General features: G+C 44.6%; 2 protein-coding genes and 5 non-coding genes across 9 annotated transcripts; 6 read left to right on the top strand and 1 right to left on the bottom strand.

Moving 5' to 3' along the window:
* Positions 1-7,121: 7,121 nt before the first annotated feature.
* Nop56 (NOP56 ribonucleoprotein) lies at positions 7,122-12,368 on the top strand. 2 transcript variants are annotated; one of them, XM_046433560.2, is made up of 12 exons: positions 7,122-7,183; positions 7,335-7,424; positions 7,777-7,891; positions 8,513-8,674; positions 8,775-8,973; positions 9,333-9,520; positions 9,600-9,751; positions 9,935-10,035; positions 10,384-10,532; positions 10,775-10,896; positions 11,090-11,227; positions 11,913-12,368. In XM_046433560.2, exons 1-12 carry the CDS (start codon positions 7,181-7,183, stop codon positions 12,279-12,281), a joined length of 1,788 nt encoding a protein of 595 aa, XP_046289516.1. In that variant the 5' UTR covers positions 7,122-7,180; the 3' UTR covers positions 12,282-12,368. The 2 variants fall into 2 exon arrangements, with proteins under 2 accessions (XP_046289516.1, XP_058431461.1); XM_058575478.1 differs by having other exon boundaries at positions 10,384-10,538.
* LOC124086017 (small nucleolar RNA SNORD110) lies at positions 8,314-8,383 on the top strand. Its single transcript, XR_006849689.1, has one exon. It is a non-coding gene; the product is annotated as a small nucleolar RNA SNORD110 (small nucleolar RNA).
* Positions 9,086-9,217, top strand: LOC124086010 (small nucleolar RNA SNORA51). Its single transcript, XR_006849683.1, has one exon. It is a non-coding gene; the product is annotated as a small nucleolar RNA SNORA51 (small nucleolar RNA).
* On the top strand, positions 10,097-10,182 carry LOC124086014 (small nucleolar RNA SNORD86). The gene has a single exon (XR_006849687.1). It is a non-coding gene; the product is annotated as a small nucleolar RNA SNORD86 (small nucleolar RNA).
* LOC124086007 (small nucleolar RNA SNORD56) lies at positions 10,604-10,676 on the top strand. Its single transcript, XR_006849681.1, has one exon. It is a non-coding gene; the product is annotated as a small nucleolar RNA SNORD56 (small nucleolar RNA).
* LOC124086006 (small nucleolar RNA SNORD57) lies at positions 10,943-11,022 on the top strand. Its single transcript, XR_006849680.1, has one exon. It is a non-coding gene; the product is annotated as a small nucleolar RNA SNORD57 (small nucleolar RNA).
* A 2-nt stretch (positions 12,369-12,370) lies between the features above and the next one.
* Idh3b (isocitrate dehydrogenase (NAD(+)) 3 non-catalytic subunit beta) lies at positions 12,371-17,164 on the bottom strand. Of its 2 annotated transcripts, none has more exons than XM_046433562.2 (12): positions 17,065-17,164; positions 16,838-16,918; positions 16,584-16,682; positions 16,348-16,468; positions 14,774-14,834; positions 14,565-14,697; positions 14,323-14,456; positions 14,135-14,237; positions 13,891-14,037; positions 13,596-13,690; positions 13,423-13,483; positions 12,371-12,500 (listed from the first exon to the last, which is right to left on the bottom strand). In XM_046433562.2, the coding sequence occupies exons 1-12, from the start codon at positions 17,098-17,100 to the stop codon at positions 12,420-12,422; spliced, it is 1,152 nt and encodes a 383-aa protein (XP_046289518.1). In that variant the 5' UTR covers positions 17,101-17,164; the 3' UTR covers positions 12,371-12,419. The 2 variants fall into 2 exon arrangements, with proteins under 2 accessions (XP_046289518.1, XP_046289517.1); XM_046433561.2 differs by lacking the exon at positions 12,371-12,500 and adding an exon at positions 12,507-12,813 and having other exon boundaries at positions 17,065-17,159.
* Between the last annotated feature and the right edge of the window lie 5,390 nt (positions 17,165-22,554).

The following is a 22,554-nucleotide window of genomic DNA, read 5'->3' as shown; positions in this document are numbered from 1 at the left end:
CGACCGCCAATGGCTACCGATACACTCAAACACACACAACCAACAAACAAATCATCTGTCTGATGAAGCACAATTTATGGGAGGAGGTGTATTTGTTATCTATTGTGGTACAACAAATTATTCTGAAACTTGGCAGCATCAAATAATAAAAATATTTGTTATTGTTGTATAGTTTCTATGGGTCAATAACTTGGGAGTTGCATAGTTTTGCAGTTCTGATTTGGGATATTACAGGCAAATTCTCAGCCTGGTTACAATCATTGGAAGGTTTAACTGAAAATTAGGCTCCCAAAATGTCTCACATACATGGCTATTGGTGAGAGGCTTCAGTTTCTTACTGCCTATTGACAGATCTTGATTATTCTCCTGGTGGACCTTTCCATAGGGCTGTGTCAGTCAAATAAAAAATATGCAGGCAAATCTCCAACAAAGGGAATTTTATTTGGGAACAATGAATAAGAATGCAATCTGGGACACAAGGTGTACGGCCAGAATGACCTGGAAAACAAAGGAAGGTTTGGTTGTTTTGTTAGGACAGAAAGTCTATGCAATTTATTTTGAAAGAAAGTTCATTAGCACATTTGGTTTTCACAGGAGGTGGCAAGGTTTGATTGGCAAGCAGCATTAAGTTACTACGTAAAACTGCTCTTAAGGTCTAGTTGGCAGTTCCACCATCAATCAATTGCTAAGTAAAAATAGTCTTAAAGATAGAACAGGCTGTTTCAATGTAGTGATCTTGTGAAAGTTCCTGAAGCAGTCATTGATGACTTGAGTGTTTCCCTTCCTTTCCCATGGCCCTTCTACTCCATTTCAGCAAAGTATGACAGGAGTGACTCCACTTTGTTTAATACATTTTCACAGCTGCTTGAGTGTACAGACAATATGGCAGCTGGTTTCCTCCAGAGCAAGTGACCCAAGAGGGAGAACAAGGAGGAAGCCACAGTACCTTTTATGACCTAGTCTCAGAAATCCACTACTTTCTGTTCATTAGAACTAAGTCTAAGCTCACACTCAAGGGAAGAGGCTTTATTTCTTGAAAGGAGAGTTCTCAAAAAATTTGTGAACATATTTTGACATAAGTGTTTATTTTTTATTTTTTAGTTGTAGACGGACATAATACATTCATTTTATTTATTTATTTTTATGTGGTGCTGAGGATCTAACGCAGTGCTTCACACATGCTAGGTAAGCACTCTACCAGTGAGCTACAACCCCAGCCCCAAAGATAGTGTTTCAAATACTAGCAATACCTCTGTTAAGAACACTCTAAAGCTTGTTTGAGAGAAATCCACCAGATTAGTTAATAGTGGTGCCCAGGACCCTTAATTTCTATGATGACCTCCATTCTACATAGAATCATGTAAGCAGGAACACATCTGTGGTGAAGATACAAGGAAATAATTATTCTCCCTTTGACTTATACACTAACAGAAACTGGGGGCTAATGCACCAGCCAGTAAAGGGATTGGGACAGGGTACCAACAGCACCCACTATGTTGAAGACTCTCAACTGTAAAGGCACTTCAGGCACACTCTGAAGTATTTATCAAGTCCTGCCCAAAGCTGAGGCACCAAATTCCTCATGTTACCCAATAAGGACACAGTTTTGAAAAAAAGGAAAAGGTTTTTTTGCTTTGCTGGCAAGATAAATAAGGGTGCTCCTGTCCCAGAGTCTGTGATTCTGCCTGTCAGGGGGAACAGGGTTTTAAACGAGGTGATTCAAAGGATATCTTCTAGGTGTGCCCTGTCAGGAGTCATAATTCATTTGCAACCTTGAAAGATAGCAGTTTCTTAGGTCTTCTGACACCATCCCTGAAGCCTAATTACTTCATTCCTATGGTGTGTTTGCTCAAAGACAGCTTAGCCAGGCTGGGGCTGTAGATCACTGGCAGAGAGCTTGCCTTGCCCACGTGAGGCACTGGGTACGATCCTCAGCACCACATAAAGGTAAATACAATAAAGACATGCTGCCCATCTACAACTACAAGGAAAAAAAAGACAACTTAGTCTAGGATGAGAAGAAAGTTTATCTTGCTCTCCCCTTGGTTAGGGAGAGGTGAGGCAGGGAACAAATGTTGGGGGAGAACCGTATCAATTTTAAAATAAGTTGCAGTGACAGAGCAACAAAAGTTAATTTCAAAGCATGATGTACACTCCTGCTTTACAAGAAACTTAAAGAAATTTGCCATGAAAAAAAGGATATTTTTCTCTCTTGACCTTGGCAGAAAGTAGGAGAGAAAAATGTCCCTTGAGAAGTTAAATGGACAAGATAGCCCTCTCACACCAAGGATCTAAATTCCACATTATCTGTACACTCCAAAAAATTCATATGGAAACTTTAATTCAGAGTGATCCTAGTTTTACAGGGCCTCAAAGAGAAGAAAAAAGCAATGAAAACTATACAAATTCTCATAATGCAAAATAATGCATGTAAAAATAATGCATGTGCCACACACTAGGCTAAGTGCTCAATATGTAACAGGTATCATGACTGGCATGGATAAATCAGACATCCACAGGTTCACAAACAATATACTGAACAAATCATTTGCCCTGTTATCCTAATCAACCGCTGGGCTTCAGAAGCTGCCTGCTTCTCAATGCTAAAGAAGAGTAGGACCACTGGGCCAAAGACCTTCCCAAGATGCTTCTCACTCTTCTGTGTCTATGTAAAGGAATGTTACATATATATGTAATTCATCACCAAAGAACGCTGTGGGGCTTCTTTCCTTATTGGGGAAAACAGCCCAGGAATTGCTAGAGGCCTTTTCAAATTCAATGTGAAGATTTTTCTCACTCAGAGATGAGTGTGAAGTGTCGCCATCTTGTGATGTTTCCATGTAATTTCCTTTTCCAAAGCTCTCCCTATTATTGCCTGGATTTTAAATTGCATATTCTATTTTCTGTAGGTTCCCCATTGATGCTGCCCCAAGTAAAAACTCTAATTTACATCTAATCAACACAGCTAAAGGCTGGGCTAAGTGCAAAAGATCAGGTGATATAGTATATGAACCTACCCAGTGGGTGAAGAGTATTAAAAAAAAAAAGCACCAGGCGCCACATGGCCTTAAACTTGAACTAAAGCACACCTGGGAAACACACATCCCCTACTCAGAACTGCTGCCCAGGCCAGGACATTTTCTTAGCAGGAACTCACCAGGCAATCTGCCTTGCACATCAATCACCTCCAAATTAATCTCTGATTGAACTGCTTGGTGGAAAATCAAAAATTTCATCACTGGCTTTCATTCAAAGCTTCTTATAGTTTTAGATTCTAGATCTTTTAGTCCTAATTATTGATCAAGTTAAATTTTTCACCTTTAGCATATTTTTATTTCTGCCTTTTGCTTTCATTCTCTCCATCCTCCAGCTTTCACTGACCTACACATTGTCCTATGAATAGTTAAGTCCCTTCTAGCCCTGAATTCTACCTCAGGCATACTAAGGCAAACTGCTTTCCAGTCAGCCTCCTTATCACTGCAATTTAGCCCTAGATAATAGTCTCCCATGACCATAAAATCTCTGAAGTCAGAGGCCATGGGTTATGGTGACCATTGTTGTTGATATTCTCCTGGACCTCTGCATGGTTTATTTCCATACAGTCTCACGGTCTCTAAAAAAATAACACACTATTTCTTAACACTTAACAACACCAGATGTGCTACACGTTGACTTGATGATCTGTCTTTGCCAGAATGTAAACTCCACAGTGGCAGGAACTTGGTTGTGCTTACTAGCATATTGCAAGACACTTCACATGCAGCAGACACACAGAAATTCATTAAAAATGAATGGCTGGAAGGACTGATTGATTGACTCTAGTTGGGAGCTTCTTAAATACTAGGAGTTGAATGTTGATTCCTCATCTGACAAATGTCAACTTCAAAACAACTCACTGTAGGTGGGTGTATAGAAAAATGAAGTGTTATAGATTCTATGGGAGGCAATGAGAGAACTGGGACTCAACTGAGAATAGGTAATAAGAAATGCTCTCATGCTATTTATTGAGAAAGGGACAAAAGAGCAAGATGATAGCATTTTTGAGTTCCCACTCCCTGTTTCACGTGTGGCCCTATAATAGAAGTTCAGTAAAGGGTTGTTACAGGGAAGAATAAATCTTTAATCTTCATTCTGCAAAAGAAATGAAAGCTTAGGAGCAGAGCTGGGGTTTGAACCCAGGTTTGCTTATTCTCAATCATAAGACTGTTGCAGGGGCTGGAGATGTGGCTCAAGCGGTAGCGCGCTCGCCTGGCATGCGTGCGGCCCGGGTTCGATCCTCAGCACCACATACAAAGATGTTGTGTCCGCCAAATACTAAAAATAAATAAATAAATATTAGAAAAATGCTCTCTCTTAAAAAAAAAAAAAGACTGTTGCATAACAAGTTGCTCCTATATTGTGGTGCTTAAAGCTACAATATATCATGGAAAATCAAAAATTTCATCTGTTCTTCTGGTCTTGGTTGGAGTCTCAGGTGGCTGAAGTCAGATGGTGGCAGGGGTTGGAACACAAAATGTCTACTTTCTTGGCAGGGGCAGTTGAAAGACTGGACCTCTCTTCCTCTCCATGCATGTAATCTCAGAGCCTCTCAGGTTGTCTCACCAGCAAAGTCGGTAGACTTCTTATGGGGAAACTACAAGGCTCCCAACAGGACAAAGCCTACAATTGACAAAGAATAATTCCTGCCACATACCACTGGCTAAAGTTAGTTAGAGACCCAGCCCAATTCAAAGAGTGATACAGGACCTGATACACGGAGGCATGGATCATTGGTAGCCATTTTTTGAGACTAGCTACCACAGGTGTTCCTGGGATATTATGGCCCATAATTTGTCCATTACCTCATGCCACTATGAGCACTCACAAATAGAACACAAATGGATAATCTGCCTTAGAAAGAGTGTTCTGGCAGTAGAGAAGAAGATAGCTTGGATGAGGGAAATCAAAGGTTTTGTGAAAGTCCACTCTGGTGGTGGTAGTGAGCCTATCAAACAGCCTAAGGGGATGGAAGGGACAGCCTACATCACACACTGCAGGTGCCCACTGGGTCAGGATTATAAGTATCAGCAGGAGATACCATAATGAAGAGATGGAGGAGAGGAAGTCATAGAAATACTTTATTTTAGTATTTACACCATACCTCTGTTCAATCACAAGCATTTGTATCTCACTTTTTAAAGTACACTTTTCTTCAGTCAGCAAACTACTTCGTTGCAGCATCCTTGAAGCTAGCAGGCTCAAATCTGCCCAAAGTATAACTGAGGTAATCTTTTGGCTCACTGAATGATTATCAGGTTATTTTTATATCCTGAGTTAATACACAGAAATGCAAGTATATACATATATATATAAACATGAAAATATGAATTTATACGTGTATAACAGTGTATATACACTCTATACAGCGATATATAGATTTATAGCTGAAACAGAAATCTCACAATAACATACTCCTTACTCTATTGACATACACTTACTTCTTATTCTCTTTATTCTGATTTTTAAACTACTGGCCATGAATGAACAAATCAGTTCTGCAATCTAGTGTTGTTATTTTTGTGTGTGTGTTACTGGGGATTGAACCCAGAAGTGCTATACTACATTCCCAGTCCTTTTTTAAAATTTCATTTTGAGACAGGGTCTCACTAAATTACCCAGGCTAGCCTAGAACTTGTGATCCTTCTGCCTTGGCCTAGGATTACAGGAGAGTGCCACCACACCCTTATTCTTCAATCCATTCATGGATTCTGTTTTCTTGAAAATTCTTTCCTTAGTGGATAAGTACCTGTAATCCCTGGAAGATTAGGATTAATTATAGAAACAAGTAAATCAAAGTCATAGCATTATTTTCCATTAGTCGGAAATTATCCATTTAATTTGGCATGTTAAATATTTGCAGTGTTTGAGACTCTAAACACACTAAAGTATGTAATATGTTAAATTTTGCAATTCCATTTTTAAAATGAAAATACAGTAACTGATTCAGACTAGTGATTATAAATCGACATGTATATAACAATTTAACCACACCTCTAAGTAATATTGAGATTATGAGGTTTTTAAGATTTACAATCATACTTTTAGATTTAACATATCAGTGGAACTAAGTTCTTGGATTTTTTTCAAGTCATTGAGTCGTTTAAGAAGAAAATAAAAATACATTAAAGTTGTAAATGTGATCTATAGAATTTAACTTATCTTAAAAATCCCCTTAGAATGTTTTTTTAAAAAACCAGGGTATATACTACTTAAGAATAACCAGGTTTTGCGTTTATAATCTTAATATTAGTTATTGAAAGCAAAAGTAATTTTAAAATCGTCACCCGAGTGCCAAAAGCCACCCTACAGGACAAGAAAGCAGCTGCCATTCACTCTGAGCTACCGGACGCGACACAAATTCAGGGCCGCTCCAGACTGCGCAACACGTGGCCCGCAAAAGACGCTGGTCCTGTGAAGCAAGGCAAGAAATCGGCCTAGGAAGATATGGGATCGCCTTTCCTTTCTACGGCATTGCCAGACATCATCATTTTTTGATTGAATAATACTAAATAAAATGTAAAAGCATGAATAAGCCGCGAGAAGCCATGTTTCCTGCAGGGTCTGCGTCAGAGCGCCCCAGGCGCGGCTCCGGTCCCTGGCAAGAGGGGAAGGCGCGCGGACCACAGGATTCACGGGGTTCCCTGAGTGGGGGTGGAGGGCCCCTGCAGCCGGGGCGTGGGAGAGTGTCTGGGGTCCCAAGTCACCAGCGCGGCGGGAAGCCGGCTCTGCAAAGCTCCAGCCTGGAATGGTCACCTTGGCCCAGATGGTGCCTCCCGCCCCCCGACTTCAAAGAGTTCTCTCGCCCTCCACTTATACAATAAAACAGGAGGGATCCGACTACTAGGAAAAGCGCCTTTTCAAACCGTTTTGGGCCTGCAGGCCAAGACGGCTTCCGCGCGTCCCCGGCAACCGCACCCGCCCGCGCAGCCGCAGAGGCCAGAAAAGTCCCGCTGGCTCGCGTTCGGCACCACCTCCGCCCGCCCTCACGGCCATACCACTCCAGCGGACCCCTCTGAAGTCCGAGAATGGTGCCTTCCCTAGCCTTTGATTGGCTAATCAGTAGAGGGCGTGGCCTCTGGATCCTGGTTCCGCGCGCTAGAGCCTGCTAGCCGCATTGCGAGCCGGGCAGGGAGCAAGCGCCATGGTGAGGAGTGGTTGTGGGTTGTGGGTGATGTGAAGGCCGTGGTTTAGGTCTGGATTAGAGTTTGAGCCAGGGCCTAAGCCAGGGCCTGCTCTGGGAGCGGGGTCGGGACTCGTGGGCCTGGCTGACTTTTGCGCCCCGACTCTCGTTCCAGGTTTTGCTACACGTGCTGTTCGAGCACGCGGTAGGCTACGCGCTGCTGGCGCTGAAGGAAGTGGAGGAGATCAGCCTGTTACTGCCGCAGGTGGGTGAGATGGGTGGGCTAGCCCGGCTGCACTGCAGCCCCTGGGGCCTTGGAACCCCAGCATGCACCGCGCGCTCCCACGTGGCCGGCCGCGCGGGTTAGGGAGGGCTAGACAGGGAAAGCAAGCTCTGGAGCAGGGGGTCTTTACCCTGACTCACGGTTAGAATCGCGTAAGAAGCGCTTAGAAATAAGCCCCCAGATTCCGCCTCGAATGGATTAAAGCTGAACCCGAGATGTGGGGGTGAGGCTTTGGCATATTTTAATAATGTCTAGGGCTGATAATTGCTATTCTGCTACACCGCAGAGGCTAGAATGAAGGAAGGAAACCATACATCCTCTTTTGTCCCCACAGGTGGAGGAATGTGTGCTCAGCCTGGGCAAGTTCCACAACATTGTCCGTCTTGTGGCCTTCAATCCCTTTTCCTCATCCCAGGTTGCCTTGGAAAATGCCAATGCGGTGTCTGAAGGTGAGTTGGCCGCAGCCAAATCTTTCAAGGAGATAGTGAGATGTGGTTCCTGCTGATACTCTATTGGAGGGTTTATAGTATTTGCTTTTCTACATTTGGTTTGTTTGTGCTAGACAGTATTTGTGACCTGAAGGATGTAATTTAAAGCACATAATCCAGGATGTAGGTTTTATGAACTTGTGGGCACTGTAGAGAAAAATGATTCCTAAAAATTGGGGGTGGGAGGGCTATGCTTAAGTTTAAACACTAGTCTGGGTCTCTAACTTTCAATTGACTAGAAAGGGAAATTTTGGTAAATGTAGGTAAGCAAACGGGATTTGGTCCCTGAAGGCTAATAAGGTAGTAATATGTATTTTTCAGTTATGATTTTACACATATGCTTTTGGACCTGAGTCCAGTTCCTCCCATGGTTGATCCAGGCTTTGCAGTGATGACTTGTAAATCTGTCAATCCCCTGAGTGTGATCATTGATGTCTCAATGTCTCTGAGCAATGCCTGAGTGGGAGGGGTCTAGGCATGTCATCCCAGCATGCTTCCAGGGGACCAGCATGATCAGCTGAGCTTTTACAATTCAAACATCCTTCACCATCTTAGTGGGAACTATTTTTTTTTTGCCTTGAGGCATTGTTCATGAGGACCTCCGCCTGCTCCTGGAGACCCACCTGCCATCCAAAAAGAAGAAAGTGCTTTTGGGGGTTGGGGATCCCAAGATTGGTGCTGCTATACAGGAGGAGTTAGGGTACAACTGCCAGACTGGAGGTGTGGTAGCCGAGATCCTGCGAGGTGAGGCTCTCCTGCCATTTTTTGACATTTTTAAGAGGGGTCTAAAAACTTGCTTGAGGTTGCAGCTTCCTGCTTGCTCACAGTCTTGCTCCCCTCTTAGGAGTTCGTCTGCACTTCCATAATCTGGTGAAGGGTCTGACTGACCTGTCAGCTTGTAAAGCCCAATTAGGGCTGGGACATAGCTATTCTCGTGCCAAAGTTAAGTTTAATGTGAACCGGGTGGACAACATGATCATCCAGTCCATTAGCCTCTTGGACCAACTGGATAAAGACATCAATACTTTCTCTATGCGTGTCAGGTAAGGGGCCACCCTTGATAGTGGAGTCTTTGCCCTATAGTTTAGGCAACTATCAGCCCTCAAATTGGGGCTGACAATCTTGTGGATAGAAGAACTGAGTAGGCTGGAGCTGGGCCTCCTGATGCTTACCACAGGCTGTGTTCTTACACTGACTGTATAGAAAGGGGAGGCAGAGTAAGCATACCCCATGTACACCTCAGCCCAAGCCCTGTGCCTGGTCTGCATTGTGAATGGGGAAACATGGAATTGCTGGAGGGATTTGAGTCTGACTTGTTCCATTTCTTCCAGGCAGAGGGCTAAAGCCACAGCTTTATATAGACATGGCAGCTAGGTCAGGAAGTGATTATACCTTTTTGCAGGGAATGGTACGGGTATCACTTTCCAGAACTGGTGAAGATCATCAATGACAATGCCACATACTGCCGCCTTGCCCAATTCATTGGAAACCGAAAAGAACTGAGTGAGGAAAAGTTAGAGAAGCTGGAGGAGCTGACAATGGATGGGGCCAAAGCTAAAGCTATTCTGGATGCCTCACGGTCCTCCATGGGTCAGTGCAGAGCCCGGCAGCTAGCATAAGGTATGGGACTGAATGTCTGACCCCTCTGTTCACACTAGGTGTTTCCTAGGCATGGACATATCTGCCATCGACTTGATAAACATCGAGAGCTTCTCCAGTCGTGTGGTGTCTTTGTCAGAGTACCGCCAGAGCCTACACACTTACCTGCGCTCCAAGATGAGCCAAGTAGCCCCCAGCCTGTCAGCCCTAATTGGGGAAGCGGTGCGTCATGGGGAATACAAAAGTGGGGGATTAGGGTTGTTACCATTCTGCACTGCTATACTTCTTGACTGACCCACCATATATATTCCCCAGTTGTGCCTGATGGGGGGTAGAAAGCAGGGGTTATTTGAATGACAAGTCAGCAATCCCCACTTCTGAATTCTTCCTTGAATCTTTTTCTAGGTAGGTGCACGTCTCATTGCTCATGCTGGCAGCCTCACCAACCTGGCCAAGTATCCAGCATCCACAGTGCAGATCCTTGGGGCTGAAAAGGCCCTATTCAGGTACCAGTGAGGGCACCTGCCCATATCAGGTGCCACTTCTGGTACCCTCTACTTGTTTGGGGATCACAGTGATGGCTGACCGGGGCTCCCTGACCTATACAGGCCTCTGCTATGGGGGTGATGGCCAGTCCTGGTGTCTGAGTGATTCCTAGGGCCCAGCAAAGGGACCAAGTTTCCAGGTCAGCGACATTGTTTGCCTTACCTCTGCCTCTGGGAGCTATGGGTTAGCTTGTGTTGGGGTCTAGCCCAGCCTGAAGCACACTCTGGAGACTTGGAGGGGAGGGGATGGGAGGAGCTGCTAATGGGGTTGAAATTTCTGATCTTAAACTCTCCGCTGAATATTCTCAGAGCCCTGAAGACAAGGGGTAACACACCAAAATATGGACTCATTTTCCATTCTACCTTCATTGGCCGAGCAGCTGCCAAGAACAAAGGCCGCATCTCCCGATACCTGGCAAACAAATGCAGTATTGCCTCACGAATCGATTGCTTCTCTGGTATGGGTGAGGAGGTTGGCACTTATGGGTGAGGGGCTGGGAGCCAGGGAGGCAAACTACCCTAGCAGCTTCTACAATGATGGTTAATATTTTTCGTCAACAGCAGTTCACCTAGTGAGTGTTGATAACTCTGGGTCTGAGTAAAGCTGAGGGTAGAGGGAATACTGGGAACGCGGGGGGTGGGGGGTAGTTTGTCCCTTTGAGGGCTGACAGGCTTTGTTTACTTACACACACACATCCAGAGGTTCCTACAAGTGTATTTGGGGAGAAGCTTCGAGAACAAGTTGAGGAGCGCCTGTCCTTCTATGAGACTGGAGAGATTCCACGGAAGAATCTGGATGTCATGAAGGAAGCAATGGTTCAGGTCAGTTTGGGTTTTGTAGGGTGGTAGAGAACTCTTAAGTAGCTGTTGGAGATGATGAACCATCTTGCTTAGCCTGACCTTGTGAAGTGGAGGCAAAAACAAAAACTGATTTAATGAGCCTGATCCAATAAGGACAGAGGTGACTATGGTAAACCAAGATCTTCAGGCCTTCTCAGAACTTCTTTTTTGCCAGGCAGAGGAAGCGGCTGCTGAGATTGCCAGGAAACTGGAGAAACAGGAGAAGAAGCGCTTGAAGAAGGAAAAAAAGCGATTGGCTGCACTTGCCCTGGCATCTTCAGGAAATAGCAGTAGCACTCCAGAGGAGTGTGAGGTCAGTCACCAGATCCACTCTCAGAGAAGTTTTTAGGTTGGATTCTCCCAGCAGAACAAAGGATGTGCCATGTCAAGCCATGGTCTGGTGTCCAGGCTTTTGGACCAAATCTCTTTAACTATCAAAATTCTTAACTACCTCTTGATTCTGTAGGAAGGAGATAGGTGCTGAGAGAACTTGCTCAAGAGCCCAGAGCTGGCTGTAGCACACACCTGTTTCCTGGGCAAGTGTGCTCTGTCCTCCGCAGCCTCCCAGGAGTCCTCAACCGGGGGTAGTATCAATGCCTGCTCTTGTTCTCAGATGTGTGTCCAGAAGTTTGTGTTCACAGTGGGGGTGGGGACAAAGGAGCTAGCTCTTCAATGCACCAGGTTAGAATCATTTCCTGTTTTCGTTTTAGTGCCTTTTGTGACCATTTCAGTCTCTTCTCTGGAACTTACATGATCACTCTAGTGTAACCAGCATGGTTTCCTGTAGGTTACTTATACAAATTTATTTAGAAAATTTTTTATGAGCCTTCCAGTTCTGACTTCTGAGAGTAGATGTCCAAAGTTAGACCCACACCATTAAACAACCATCCCAAAAGCACTGGGCAGTTGGTTTTCTGCTGCATCTTAATTTGGGGGGGGGAGTGCACATACCATAGATAACACTGTCCTTATGCCTGTTTGCCCGTTTTCCCCTTTAGGAGATGAATGAAAAACCCAAAAAGAAGAAAAAACAAAAGCCCCAGGAGGTTCCTCAGGAGAATGGAATGGAGGAGCCATCTGTCTCTTACACCAAACCCAAGAAAAAGAGATCTTTTTCCAAGGAGGAATTGGTTAGTAGTGATCTTGAAGAGACAGCTGGTGGCAGCACAAGTCTTCCAAAGAGGAAGAAGTCTTCACCCAAGGAAGAAACAGCTAGCGAGCCTGAGGAGGTGAGCAGGAGTGTCTCCAAGAAAAAGAGGAGATTCTTTTCCAAGGAGGAGCCAGTCAGCAGTGGCCCTGAAGAGGCTGCTAGCAGCAAAACCAGCACCAAGAAAAAGAAAAAATTACACAAAGCATCACAAGATTAAAACGGACATTCCTTGGCGGGCAGGGGCATACCCCAAGGTGACTTCCCACCCCATGTCCCAAACCCCAATAAAAACAAATTCACAAAAGCTGATATGCATGTTTTATTGGTAAACACCTTACATGAATATGGGCAGGACCTATGGGTGGGGCAGGGCAGCAATGACAGCCTCAGTGAAGTCGTGGCAAGTGGCATAGCCACCCATGTCAGAGGTTCGAACCTGTGGGGGAGAAGTGTCATCATCCTGTGACCTAGGTCCCACCCCTTAAAACCCCCACCGCCCAGTATAAGTTCCCTAAAGAAGCCAGCCCCAGGACAACCTAGGCTCTGCCCAGAAATCAATTATGGTCCACTGTCTAGAGGTTCAAGGTCTCTTCCCTGGTCCACTGTACTGAAGGGATGTGTAGGTAGTATGGTCCTTGTGAGGTTGGAGGGAATAAAGAGCTCTAGCCCCCATGGGGATGCAGGTGGCCGATGACAGACTTGATGAAGTCGGTTGTGGTGCTGTAGCCGCCCATGTCTCGAGTCCGCACCTACAGCCACCATCAGCAATAGCCGTGGGGAAGAAGAGAAGAGAGCCCATGAAGGGGGATAAGGGCAGCATAGTCAAGGAGATGGAACCCAAGAAAACAGATGGCCAAAAAGAAGATGCAATGCAGCAGGGATGAAAGGAGGTAGCCAGGTGAGGAGCAAATTGCCCACTCTTCTGAGCCACTAGGAAAACTGCTGCAAGGTAGGATGGAAGGCTGAGCAGGAAGTGAGATGGGGAAGTGCATATCAGGATGAGGTTACCTTGGAAGAAATAAGATTGGGCTCCCAGGCATGGACAAGATGAAGCTGGTGCCTCATCCTGACTGCCTCTCCCTCCATTGCTCCACCCCCAGAGAGAGAACTGCAAGTTCTGCATTCAGATGACCATGAAAAGGGCAATGGATGGAGCAGCAAAGAGGGAACAGCAGATGGGAACTAAAAGAGGCAGAAAAGACCAAAAGGATGAAACAGCCAAGAGAATGAGGGTAAGAACAGCCCTGAAGAGGTCACAGAGCAAAAGATGTTCTGGGGACCTGGAGAGAAAGGAGACTCCTTGCAGGTTCCCCAGAGAGCAGTAACAAAACTTTGAACCAGCACCTTTCTAAACTCACCTTGCCAACTTTGATCACCTTCTTCACTGCATCTGCAATCATGCTGGAGTGATACTCAAGGCTGTCAATGTAGACAAGAAGAAACTTAAGATTGCCCACAACACTGTCACCTGTTTTCCCACCTATGCTCCCCTTACAACAACCAGCCTCCACCCGCTGCCTCCGTGACCTACTTGAGATGCCGTAACATGTTGGAAGCTGACAGCAGCATGGCTGTGGGGTTGGCTATATTCCTGCCCACTGCCTGAGCAAATGGGTGCCGGGCACCCTATGGAGAGAGGGGCAGGCTAGAGTTACTGGGAGGAAGCAGGCATATGCCGAGGCTGAGAAAGAGTATGATGGGAAAGAGGGAAGGCAGGCCACAGTCACTGAGAAGTGGGAATCATTGCATGGGTAGAAATGAGAAGAGACCTGAAGTAGGAGAAAGGACAGGTATAAATGACGGAAGGAGAAAGTGACCTCACTCACCGTCTCAAAAACTGCATACTCTGCACTGTAGCTCTCACCAGGGACCACACCAGCTCCCCCAACCAGGCCAGCAGCCAGATTGTCAATAATGTTGCCATAGAGATTGGGCATCACAAGCACATCAAACTGGTAGGGATTCTGCACCAGCTACGAAGGGAGATGTGGGCATGAAGAAGAGAAGTGAATTCTACTCCCTGCCCTTTCTCAGCATCATGAGAGTAGAGACATGGGGAGAAGGACTTACCTGCATGCAGCAATTGTCTATGATCATTGTCTCAAACTTGATTTTGGGGTACAATTCAGCGACTTCTTCACAGCACTGCAGGAACAATCCATCCCCAAGTTTCCTGCTCATGGGTCAAAGTGAACAGAATCAGCCAAGAATCATACTACCTCCCAGGAACTTATCCCATGAAAAGATATGCCCCTCACATGATGTTAGCCTTGTGGACAGCTGTGACCTTGCCCCGCCCCTTCTTGGTGGCATAGTCAAAGGCAAACTTTGCAATCCGCTGAGACTTGGTTCGAGTGACAATCTTCAAGCATTCAATCACACCTCTCGCACTCTGAATGAGAAGAGAGAAGCAGCTGGGTAACATGGGAAAAAAGGATGAAGAGGAGATCTACCTCTCTCCTACATCCATTCTGGCCCTCCCCAGTTCCTGGGGCCTCACCTCATGTTCCAGAGAGCTATACTCTCCTTCTGTCTGCTCACGAATGATCACCAGGTCTAGATTGTTGTGCCGGGTCTTGTACCCAGGAAGTGACTTCACATGGACTACATTGGCAAACAAGTCCAACTTACGCCTAAGGGCAGACATAGCCATCAGCCCTGTGCTTGGTACCTAGTACCCCTCCGACCCATGACCTTCCACCCACCTACCTCAGTCTCATATCATAGGAAGCTAGTTCCCCCTTATACTCCATTGGGGTATGGATCTTTCCTGTACAAACAAAGTGGAGGAAGAATGTTAGTCAAAGGGTAAGTCCAAGCGAGCAGAGACCAGTGTCCAATCCCCCTAGGGACATAATGCAACCCAGACCCTCAACTTCCACTCCTACTCCCAAATCCATGACCTTAATTGCCTGTGGAGGCAAGAAGCAAATAATAATACAGTTAAAATAAGAAAAATTTAGTCCAGTACTTTATTTTTAGTCACCATACTTATGTTGAAACCACAAAATGACTTAAAAGGAGAACAGATTTTTTTTTTCCTCAACGAGCCTGGGTGTAACAGGTTTAGAAACAATGCTATGGTATTCTTCCTTTATGATTCTATGTCAACTTATTTGACATTTTCTCAGTCATCATTTACTGCAAATCAACTATATGTCAGGCAATAAAGGTATCGATTTAAAAAAAAAACAAAAACAACCACACGACCCCTGCCTTCAAGGATCACACAATGCATTAAAGAAGACTGTCCATACCCTATGCTATGTCCATGCCCTATTTCCCAGAATCTGTGAATGTGAACTGATTTGGGAAAAGGATCTTGGCAAACGTAATAAAAATCTTGAGATGAAACTGTTCTAGATTCAGGTAAGCCCTAAACCCAAAGATAAATCTTTACAGAGCAAAGAAAGAATAAAGACACAGAGATACAGAGGGAAGAAAGCCTTATGAAACCAGAGATAGAGACAGGAGAATTGCATCCTAAGCTAAGGAACAACAAGCAGCAATAAAGGATTCTCCCCTAAGCCTTCAAACAGAGTGCCATCACCTTAATTTCAGTCTTTGTAGAATGGAGAGTAAATTTCTGTTATTTTTCGTTACCAAGTTTGTGGTAGTTTTTTATGGTAATTTTAGGAAACTAAAGCCATGAGTAAGCGAGGATTATGACAAGTGGAATCAAAGGAAGAACATTCTGGGCACAGGGAACGAAATTCATCAGGGCAACACATATATTCAGAAACTAACAGAGTTTAGGGCAGTCAAAAGGCACAAAACAAGCAGTGTGGAAACCAAGGTATAAAAGCTGAGGACCAGCAATATAAAGAACTTACTTTCCTATGCTAAGAGGTTGGGCTTGAAAAAGTCAGGCTGGTCTTTCCAAGGAAAATGATGTTAAAAAGAAAGAAGGAAATACCATAGCATTGTTTCTAAACCTGTTACACCTGTTACAAAAGAAAGGGGAAGAACTGAGGGCCGAAAAATCTAATGAAGAGAATAAAATAGAGCAGAGGAAGGTTAGACAGAAGAAAAAGAGCCATTAGAAGTGGCATTCTAGAACCACAACAAATAAGACTTGATAGATGATGTAGTCTCAGGATGGACACCAAACCCTTGATGACTTCCTACAGAGACAATTTACATGGCTCCTGGGTTCCCAATGGGAAGGAACAAAATCGAAGTATCAGTGGTGGGAGCTCTGGGAATGGGGTCAGGGACTTAATGAACACTGCTCTTTTGACTTTAAATGACACATGGGCAGGCTGGAAAGGGGGCACACGTACCAATGATAGCCACCTTGTTCTCCTTCATGGAACTCAGCACCTGATCCAGCTTCTCCTCAGAGGCCATATTCTGCACCTCACTCAGGTGATGCTCCTGGAACTCCACGGGAACAGCGGCAGCCTTCAGGGACAGGTCCCCAAAAAAGTGCAAGGTGAAAGTCGATCAAGTTCTTTTTAACACCCCGCATCTTCTCTGCAACCTCATGTTGCAGTCAGTCATGTTCAAGGACACTCACCTTGAACACCTCCTTGACAGCGTGCATGAGCTCAGGTCCCACGCCGTCTCCTGGCAGCATGGTCACTGGAAAAGCTCCCTCCACCCTCACATCTTCGGCCTGTCAATGCAGCCAGCAGAGTCAGAGCTGAGGTGGGGAGAGAAGGGGAGAACGCGGGGGGCAAGGGAGGACGCGGGTGGGGGGAAAAGCCTGGGGAGCTGCAAGCAGGGGATAGAGAGAGGTGTGGGCGAGACCGGAGCGGAACTCGCGCATACCTGGCTGGGCGAAGCGGCATGAGCAGTAGAGGAGGTACTCAGACCTCGCCATGTCCCAGGGTTTCGGGCGGAAACCACTGCCTACAACAGACATACAAGCCTAAGAGGGCAGATCTGGGACCCCCAGACCCCAAACACTGCGACGACCTTGCCTTCTCCAGAAAACCCTGGGGCGAACCCCCCCCCGACCCCCCACCCAAGCCGGCCCGCCCTGCCCTCGGGCTCACTCGGGTCAGCCAGCGGACACAGCTCAGCGCCGCCATGTTGGCTGCCGGAAGGCGCGCAGGACGTGACGCAGGAAGCCGGCGCGGCCCTGGCCCTGACTTCCGGCGTGCTCAGGCGAGCTTGGTGGTTCTCGGTCTCCCGGGAACCTGCGCCACCTGCCCACCTTCCCTTTCGTGAGGAGGGTCACGGGACACCCAAGCATTTTGCCAATTGCTTTATTTCCAGTCGCCATATTTAATTTGTGTCAAAATTTCCAAATAACCTTAAAGGAGAATGTGCGACTCCGTGCTTGTCGGATGAGTACCTGCGTTTAATGAGGCTGGGAAATAATCTTTTTTGTGTATATATGTTCATTATTTTTTTTAACCAGTACTCACTGAATACTTATGTCAGGCCCTAGCGTCACTAAGGGACTGCCACACAGCACGTGGGAGAGGATGTGTATCTCCTTAAATCTCATAACCTGCCAGGGAAGCCAGAATTAGGCAAGGGTCAAATCCAGAGACTGGAGGGATTGGAATGTTAATTCCTTCAGAGCTCTTCCTCCACCCTTATCAAGAACCTGCCCCTGCTCCAACCTGTTGCTAAGGTAACCTGTCTCAGTAATTGCCCCTCCCTACAGGGAGTTGTAAAAGTTATTAATTAATGTGTCTTGGGCTGCTCCATCCAGGCCTTCCCCCGTCTTATCGGTGTAATGCCAGATTCGTGGGACCCCAGTAGACCTCCAGGAGCCGAATCCGATGCAATCACACAAGAGTCTTTATTACAAGCTGGAGCCTGGACTCACAACCATTCCGACACAGCGGTCCCAGGGAGTGAGTCCTGATCCTTTGTTCAGTGAGATTTTGGGTTTCGGGGGGGATACTCTATGCGTCACAACAACACACAGCAAATCATTCCATACTGTGGGAAAATCAAACAACAACTCTTTAACATTGATTAGCACATTCACTGGCGGGAACAAGTTGGGTAGGGGTGATTGTTTAGTACAAGAGTGGGATTCCTTTGAATGGATTGGTTTAAGCCATGAGGGGTGTACGTGCTAAACTACATGGTTTCCCAACATGATATCAACCACCATAAACTACTAGGAGGTTATCTGGCATCCAGGTATTTTCCGTCTCACGCTGATTGGTGGTTGCTAGGGGGTTGCTATGGGTCCTCACCTAGCCTAACTGAGTCAGGGACACCTGGCGCAGCAGATCTCTCCTGTTATTTGCAGATAAACAACTCAGCAGGGTGGGTATGGGCTTGGGAGTGCTCTGTGGGGTTTTCCAAGGACACGCTCCCTTCCTTGGACAGGCTTTGCTCCGAGGTAGAGGCTGGTTTCTCAAAAATGGAGTCACATCAGTTTCTCATCTGCTTCTCACCTTTTGGCCATCCACTGAGCAACTCTGAGCATCTCCTGGGCCTAGTCAGTATGCAGGAAGAAAAAAGATAAGGGAAAAGAGCAGGAGAACAAAGGAAGACTAGGACATATAAAAAGGCAAAAAACCCTGGCTTCTTGCGATACCAGGATACCAGCTACGGCCCCCATCTCCCTCTGGGGAGAAGTCTATGTTACCCCTTTTTAAGTAGTCCCTGCTTTATATGCTTGCTTCGGGGTGTTTCTCTAATGTTATACTTCAACATGTGTGGGCCATATCACCAGTTGCCTTGTTATTAGTTTTCCTCTTTGTTTTTCCCTATAGAGTCTTTTTCTTTTGCCTTGGGCAGTTGTTTCCCTAATACTGTGTTCTAGTACTTGCACTCCCCAAAGCAGGCCCATATTTGGTGCCAGAAATTAGTTGACACATGTGAGACGAAAGGGGAATTTCAGTATGATTTTTGAGACACCAGTCATGTGTTATTTTCAAGTGGCTATGCCTAAAAACAAAGTGCATCAGAAGATATGCCTAACCCAGTATCCTGGAAGCATGGATTTGAATCACCTGTCCAAGTGGACCAGGAGTATTGATTTAAAATGAAGACTTATGAGTTCTACCTCAGACTTGCTGAATCCAAATCTCAGGGTTGGAACCCCAGGGCCTCAGATAGGCTAAGAACATACTCTTATTATGGAACTACACCCCCATATTTAACAGCTTACCCAGATGATATACAGTGAAGTTTAAGAACCACTAGAGAGGTTCTCTGGGTGATAAGTACCTCATCCAACCAAGCAGATAGCGGGGTGTTCCCCAGTGCAAGGGAGAGGATGCAGTGGTCCTAATAAGGAACCTTGCACAAGTTTTATTTGACCTTATCTGAATTCCATGAGGAGGGATATTCTCTGTAGTAGTAAAATGAGAAGATGATAGTAGGTAATGTGTAAAAGTTTGGGTCCAATGAAAAGCACTATGTAAATATAAGGTTGATTATTATTAGAGTTAATATAATGTATTAATATAACATACTCCTCTACCTCCACTCATATATCCCATAAAATAAGCAAGAGAACACCACCACATTGTCTCTGTAGATTCCCAACTTTCACATTGGTCTTGCTGTTTACCACCATTTCTCTTCTCCAAATCAATGTGTGATGAAAAAAAAAAAAAGTGGAAAATTTACCTTTTTACAAATAAAACATTTTTATTTACTTCAGGACATTAAGAGTAGGAGAGAAGAGAGATGTTCCATTTTTATCCAATCCCTGATGAATATAAAGTGGAAGATTTACTCTTTTGAAAATAAAACTACATTTTCATTTACTTCAGAGCATTTAATGTGGAAAAGAAAATATATCATTTTTATCCAATCTCTGCTAATAATCTAATTCATTTTCTTAAGGATAACTGTGACCTCATTTCCATCTCTAAATTCTGCATGATCTGAACCCAACTTTACACTCAAAAAATATTTGCTGATATAACACTGTCTGTCACCAGGGTAAAGAGGATGGATGGAGATTACCAATTGACCTAGGTCAAGGAGATGACTAAAAGGCCATTGTGAGTGCAGTAAGTTCTTCAGGCCTTGAATCCCCACAAAGGCATCTTTCACCAGTACTGCCTAGTAATGGGGAAATCCAGTCAGGACCTTTGAAAAAGTTCCTTAACCAATCTCTTGAGTCAGGGAAGGGAGGTGATACCATCTTTTTCCTTTCTGTTATGAAATGTCCCCCACTTAGCACCAGAGGCCATAATAATCTGGCCATATATGAGTTCAGTGTGAGACTGAGTAAATTAAGTGTCAGTTTCCTAGAACTACAAGTCCTCTAATACAGGAGTCCTGACCTGGAGTCCATAAAGCTCCATTTGTCCTTTGTCCTTGAGTGAATCTAAATGGTGAAAATCCAAAAATCATATCCTAATTTTCAGCAACCTCTTAAGTGAAATTTAGCATTTCCTCTCATTTTGAATGTAGGTCTCAGATCATAGTGCTATCTGTAATGCCCTTGAATTTATAACTGATAGAAATTATATTTTCATACCCATTTCAGTTGTGACAATATCTTAAAATATAATTTACTCTCATCCCTACTTTGACAGTATTTGACCCAATGGTAGATCATGCTATTTAATGTATTAATAAAACAGCACACATACTACTATATTACATGGTAGCTTTTTTATTACTATAGACCAACATAATAGGCTTTCTTTGTAACCATTAAAAGGCCTTCCCTAAGAAGAAATACACAGGCTTCAACAGACTTCCAAAGAGGTCTGTGACACACAAAGCATTCAGAATTTCAGTGCTGTTAGATCTACTGAGTCTTTTTCTACGACCATGAGCAATCATAAAAGCACTATATAATAAATGACACTTCCTTGAAGATTGCAATCTGAGAACGAATTTTGGAAGAGGGATGATTTAATGTATGATTGAAAGACGAACAGGATTACAGAAGAGAAGTAACTACACTCCAGGGGAAAGTGGGTATGTAAGCAAAAGCTATGTTTTAGGTTCATCTAAGCAGAGCCCAAGACTAGGCTTGTGATGCAAGTGACTTATTTGAATAAGTGTTCTCAGGAGAAACGTGAGTATGCAGAGTAAAGGGGAAAATGCCAAGCAAGATGTGGCCTCAGCTGGAGTTGACCTCAGTCTGCTCTCCTGGGAAGCTCTGAAGCATGAATAATATCTCAAAGTTGTCCCAATTTGAGACAAGGTTTAATAACTGCTTCAGCCTGGACAGACCAGGGAAAATACTCCAGAGAAGGAGGAGGTTGTAAGCAGTTAATAACTAATGTATGAAGCAGTTGAGGGGGTTGGAAGGAAGCTGTTACGTTGTAGAGTTGAGAATGAACATGGTGAACAAGGAAAGGGGCAGATGTGTGAGAAGATGGAGTGTATATAACGAGGAGTAGAGTAATATTGGTGCAAATTCTAAGGCCAGAAGAAATGGAGGGAGATTTATGAGCAATACGAGAGATCCTATTGAGGTTGGAGACTGTAAAATTTATTGTGGTACAATTGTGTGTGGTTTCCATGGAGAAAGCAAGCACTTGGGTTCATCCAAAAGTGGTATTCTGCCAGAGAAAGGTACAGGGAGTTGAGTTGTACAATTGCTGGTAAAATGGAATCAGGAGGTAAATGATGACCAAAGAGATCTAATCAGTAGGCAAATAAGAAAAAAAATTAAAGATCCCAACGTATTCAAAGAGTAGTACTTGTGGGAGTCATTGAGCAAGCAAGATAAGAGAGGAGCCTATTCCACCCATACTTTGTAGGTGGAGCAGATGGGATAATGGAAATAGGTGTCAAGGAGAGCTTGAGGAGACCCTGCAGATGGAACTCAGACCCATAATATTGGATGGCCTAGCCTTGTCATCATGGGAGTGAACCAGCATAGTGACTTTCACCAAGGCAAGGGGATGGCCTTCTGGAAGGAGTCCAAGTGTCATATCTTGATAAGTGGGAAAATCCAGGAGGTCAGAGATGGCAAAGAATGAGTGAGGTGATATCAATGACAGGGAAGACCCCCCAATTTTCTAATAGTTTTAATATAAAAATTTGATAGATTGTTTCTTAATATTTATGTTTTAGTTTTAGGTGGACACATACCTTTATTTTATTTTTTTATGTGGTGCTGAGGATTGAACCCAGTGCTTCATGAGTACTAGGTGAGTATTCTACTACTGAGACACAACCTCAGCCCTGCTAGAGTGTTTTTAGTTAGTTAGATACTAGGTAAATTTTTAAAATATTTAAGTTATGAGCAGGGCATGGTGCTACATTCCTGTGATCCAGTAACTGGGGAGACTGAGGCAGAAGGCTTACAAGTTAGATGCCAGCCTCAGCAATTCCATGAGACCCAAAGCAACTTAGCATACCCTACCTCAAAAAATAATAACATACAACATACCCATAGCATAAACAAGAGGGGTGTTTAAGTTTCACTCACAACGGAGTTCACCAATAGATGATCCAATGCAGAAATGACCCTTTACAATGCTAGTGGCACAGACTTGTTATCTTGCTGGCCCACTTTGCATGACCTTCATTCCCAAAGTTATTCCAGATCCAAGATAGTTATTCTAATTCCAGCATTCCAATCAGCAGGAATA

This window comes from Marmota monax, unplaced genomic scaffold (genome assembly GCF_021218885.2).
Source record: "Marmota monax isolate L192 unplaced genomic scaffold, Marmota_monax_Labrador192_F-V1.1 WCK01_AAM20220418_F8-fsc00014, whole genome shotgun sequence".
Classification (NCBI taxonomy): Eukaryota; Metazoa; Chordata; class Mammalia; order Rodentia; family Sciuridae; genus Marmota; species Marmota monax.
Note: the sequence above shows the minus strand (reverse complement) of the source record. Positions and strands in the feature narration are given on the sequence as shown.

Bases quoted from the DNA above. Each gene is read 5' to 3' on its own strand.
- Nop56 (XM_058575478.1), top strand. The intron at 9,521-9,599 runs GTCAGTGCAGAG...GGTGTTTCCTAG, and splicing joins TGCCTCACGGTCCTCCATGG to GCATGGACATATCTGCCATC. The intron at 11,228-11,912 runs GTCAGTCACCAG...TTTCCCCTTTAG, and splicing joins GCACTCCAGAGGAGTGTGAG to GAGATGAATGAAAAACCCAA.
- Idh3b (XM_046433561.2), bottom strand. From the start codon at position 17,100: ATGGCGGCGCTGAGCTGTGTCCGCTGGCTGACCCGA. The intron at 14,698-14,773 runs GTAGGTGGGTGG...GTCTGCCCTTAG, and splicing joins TCCTATGATATGAGACTGAG to GCGTAAGTTGGACTTGTTTG. The intron at 13,691-13,890 runs GTGAGTGAGGTC...CTCTCTCCATAG, and splicing joins AGTATGCAGTTTTTGAGACG to GGTGCCCGGCACCCATTTGC.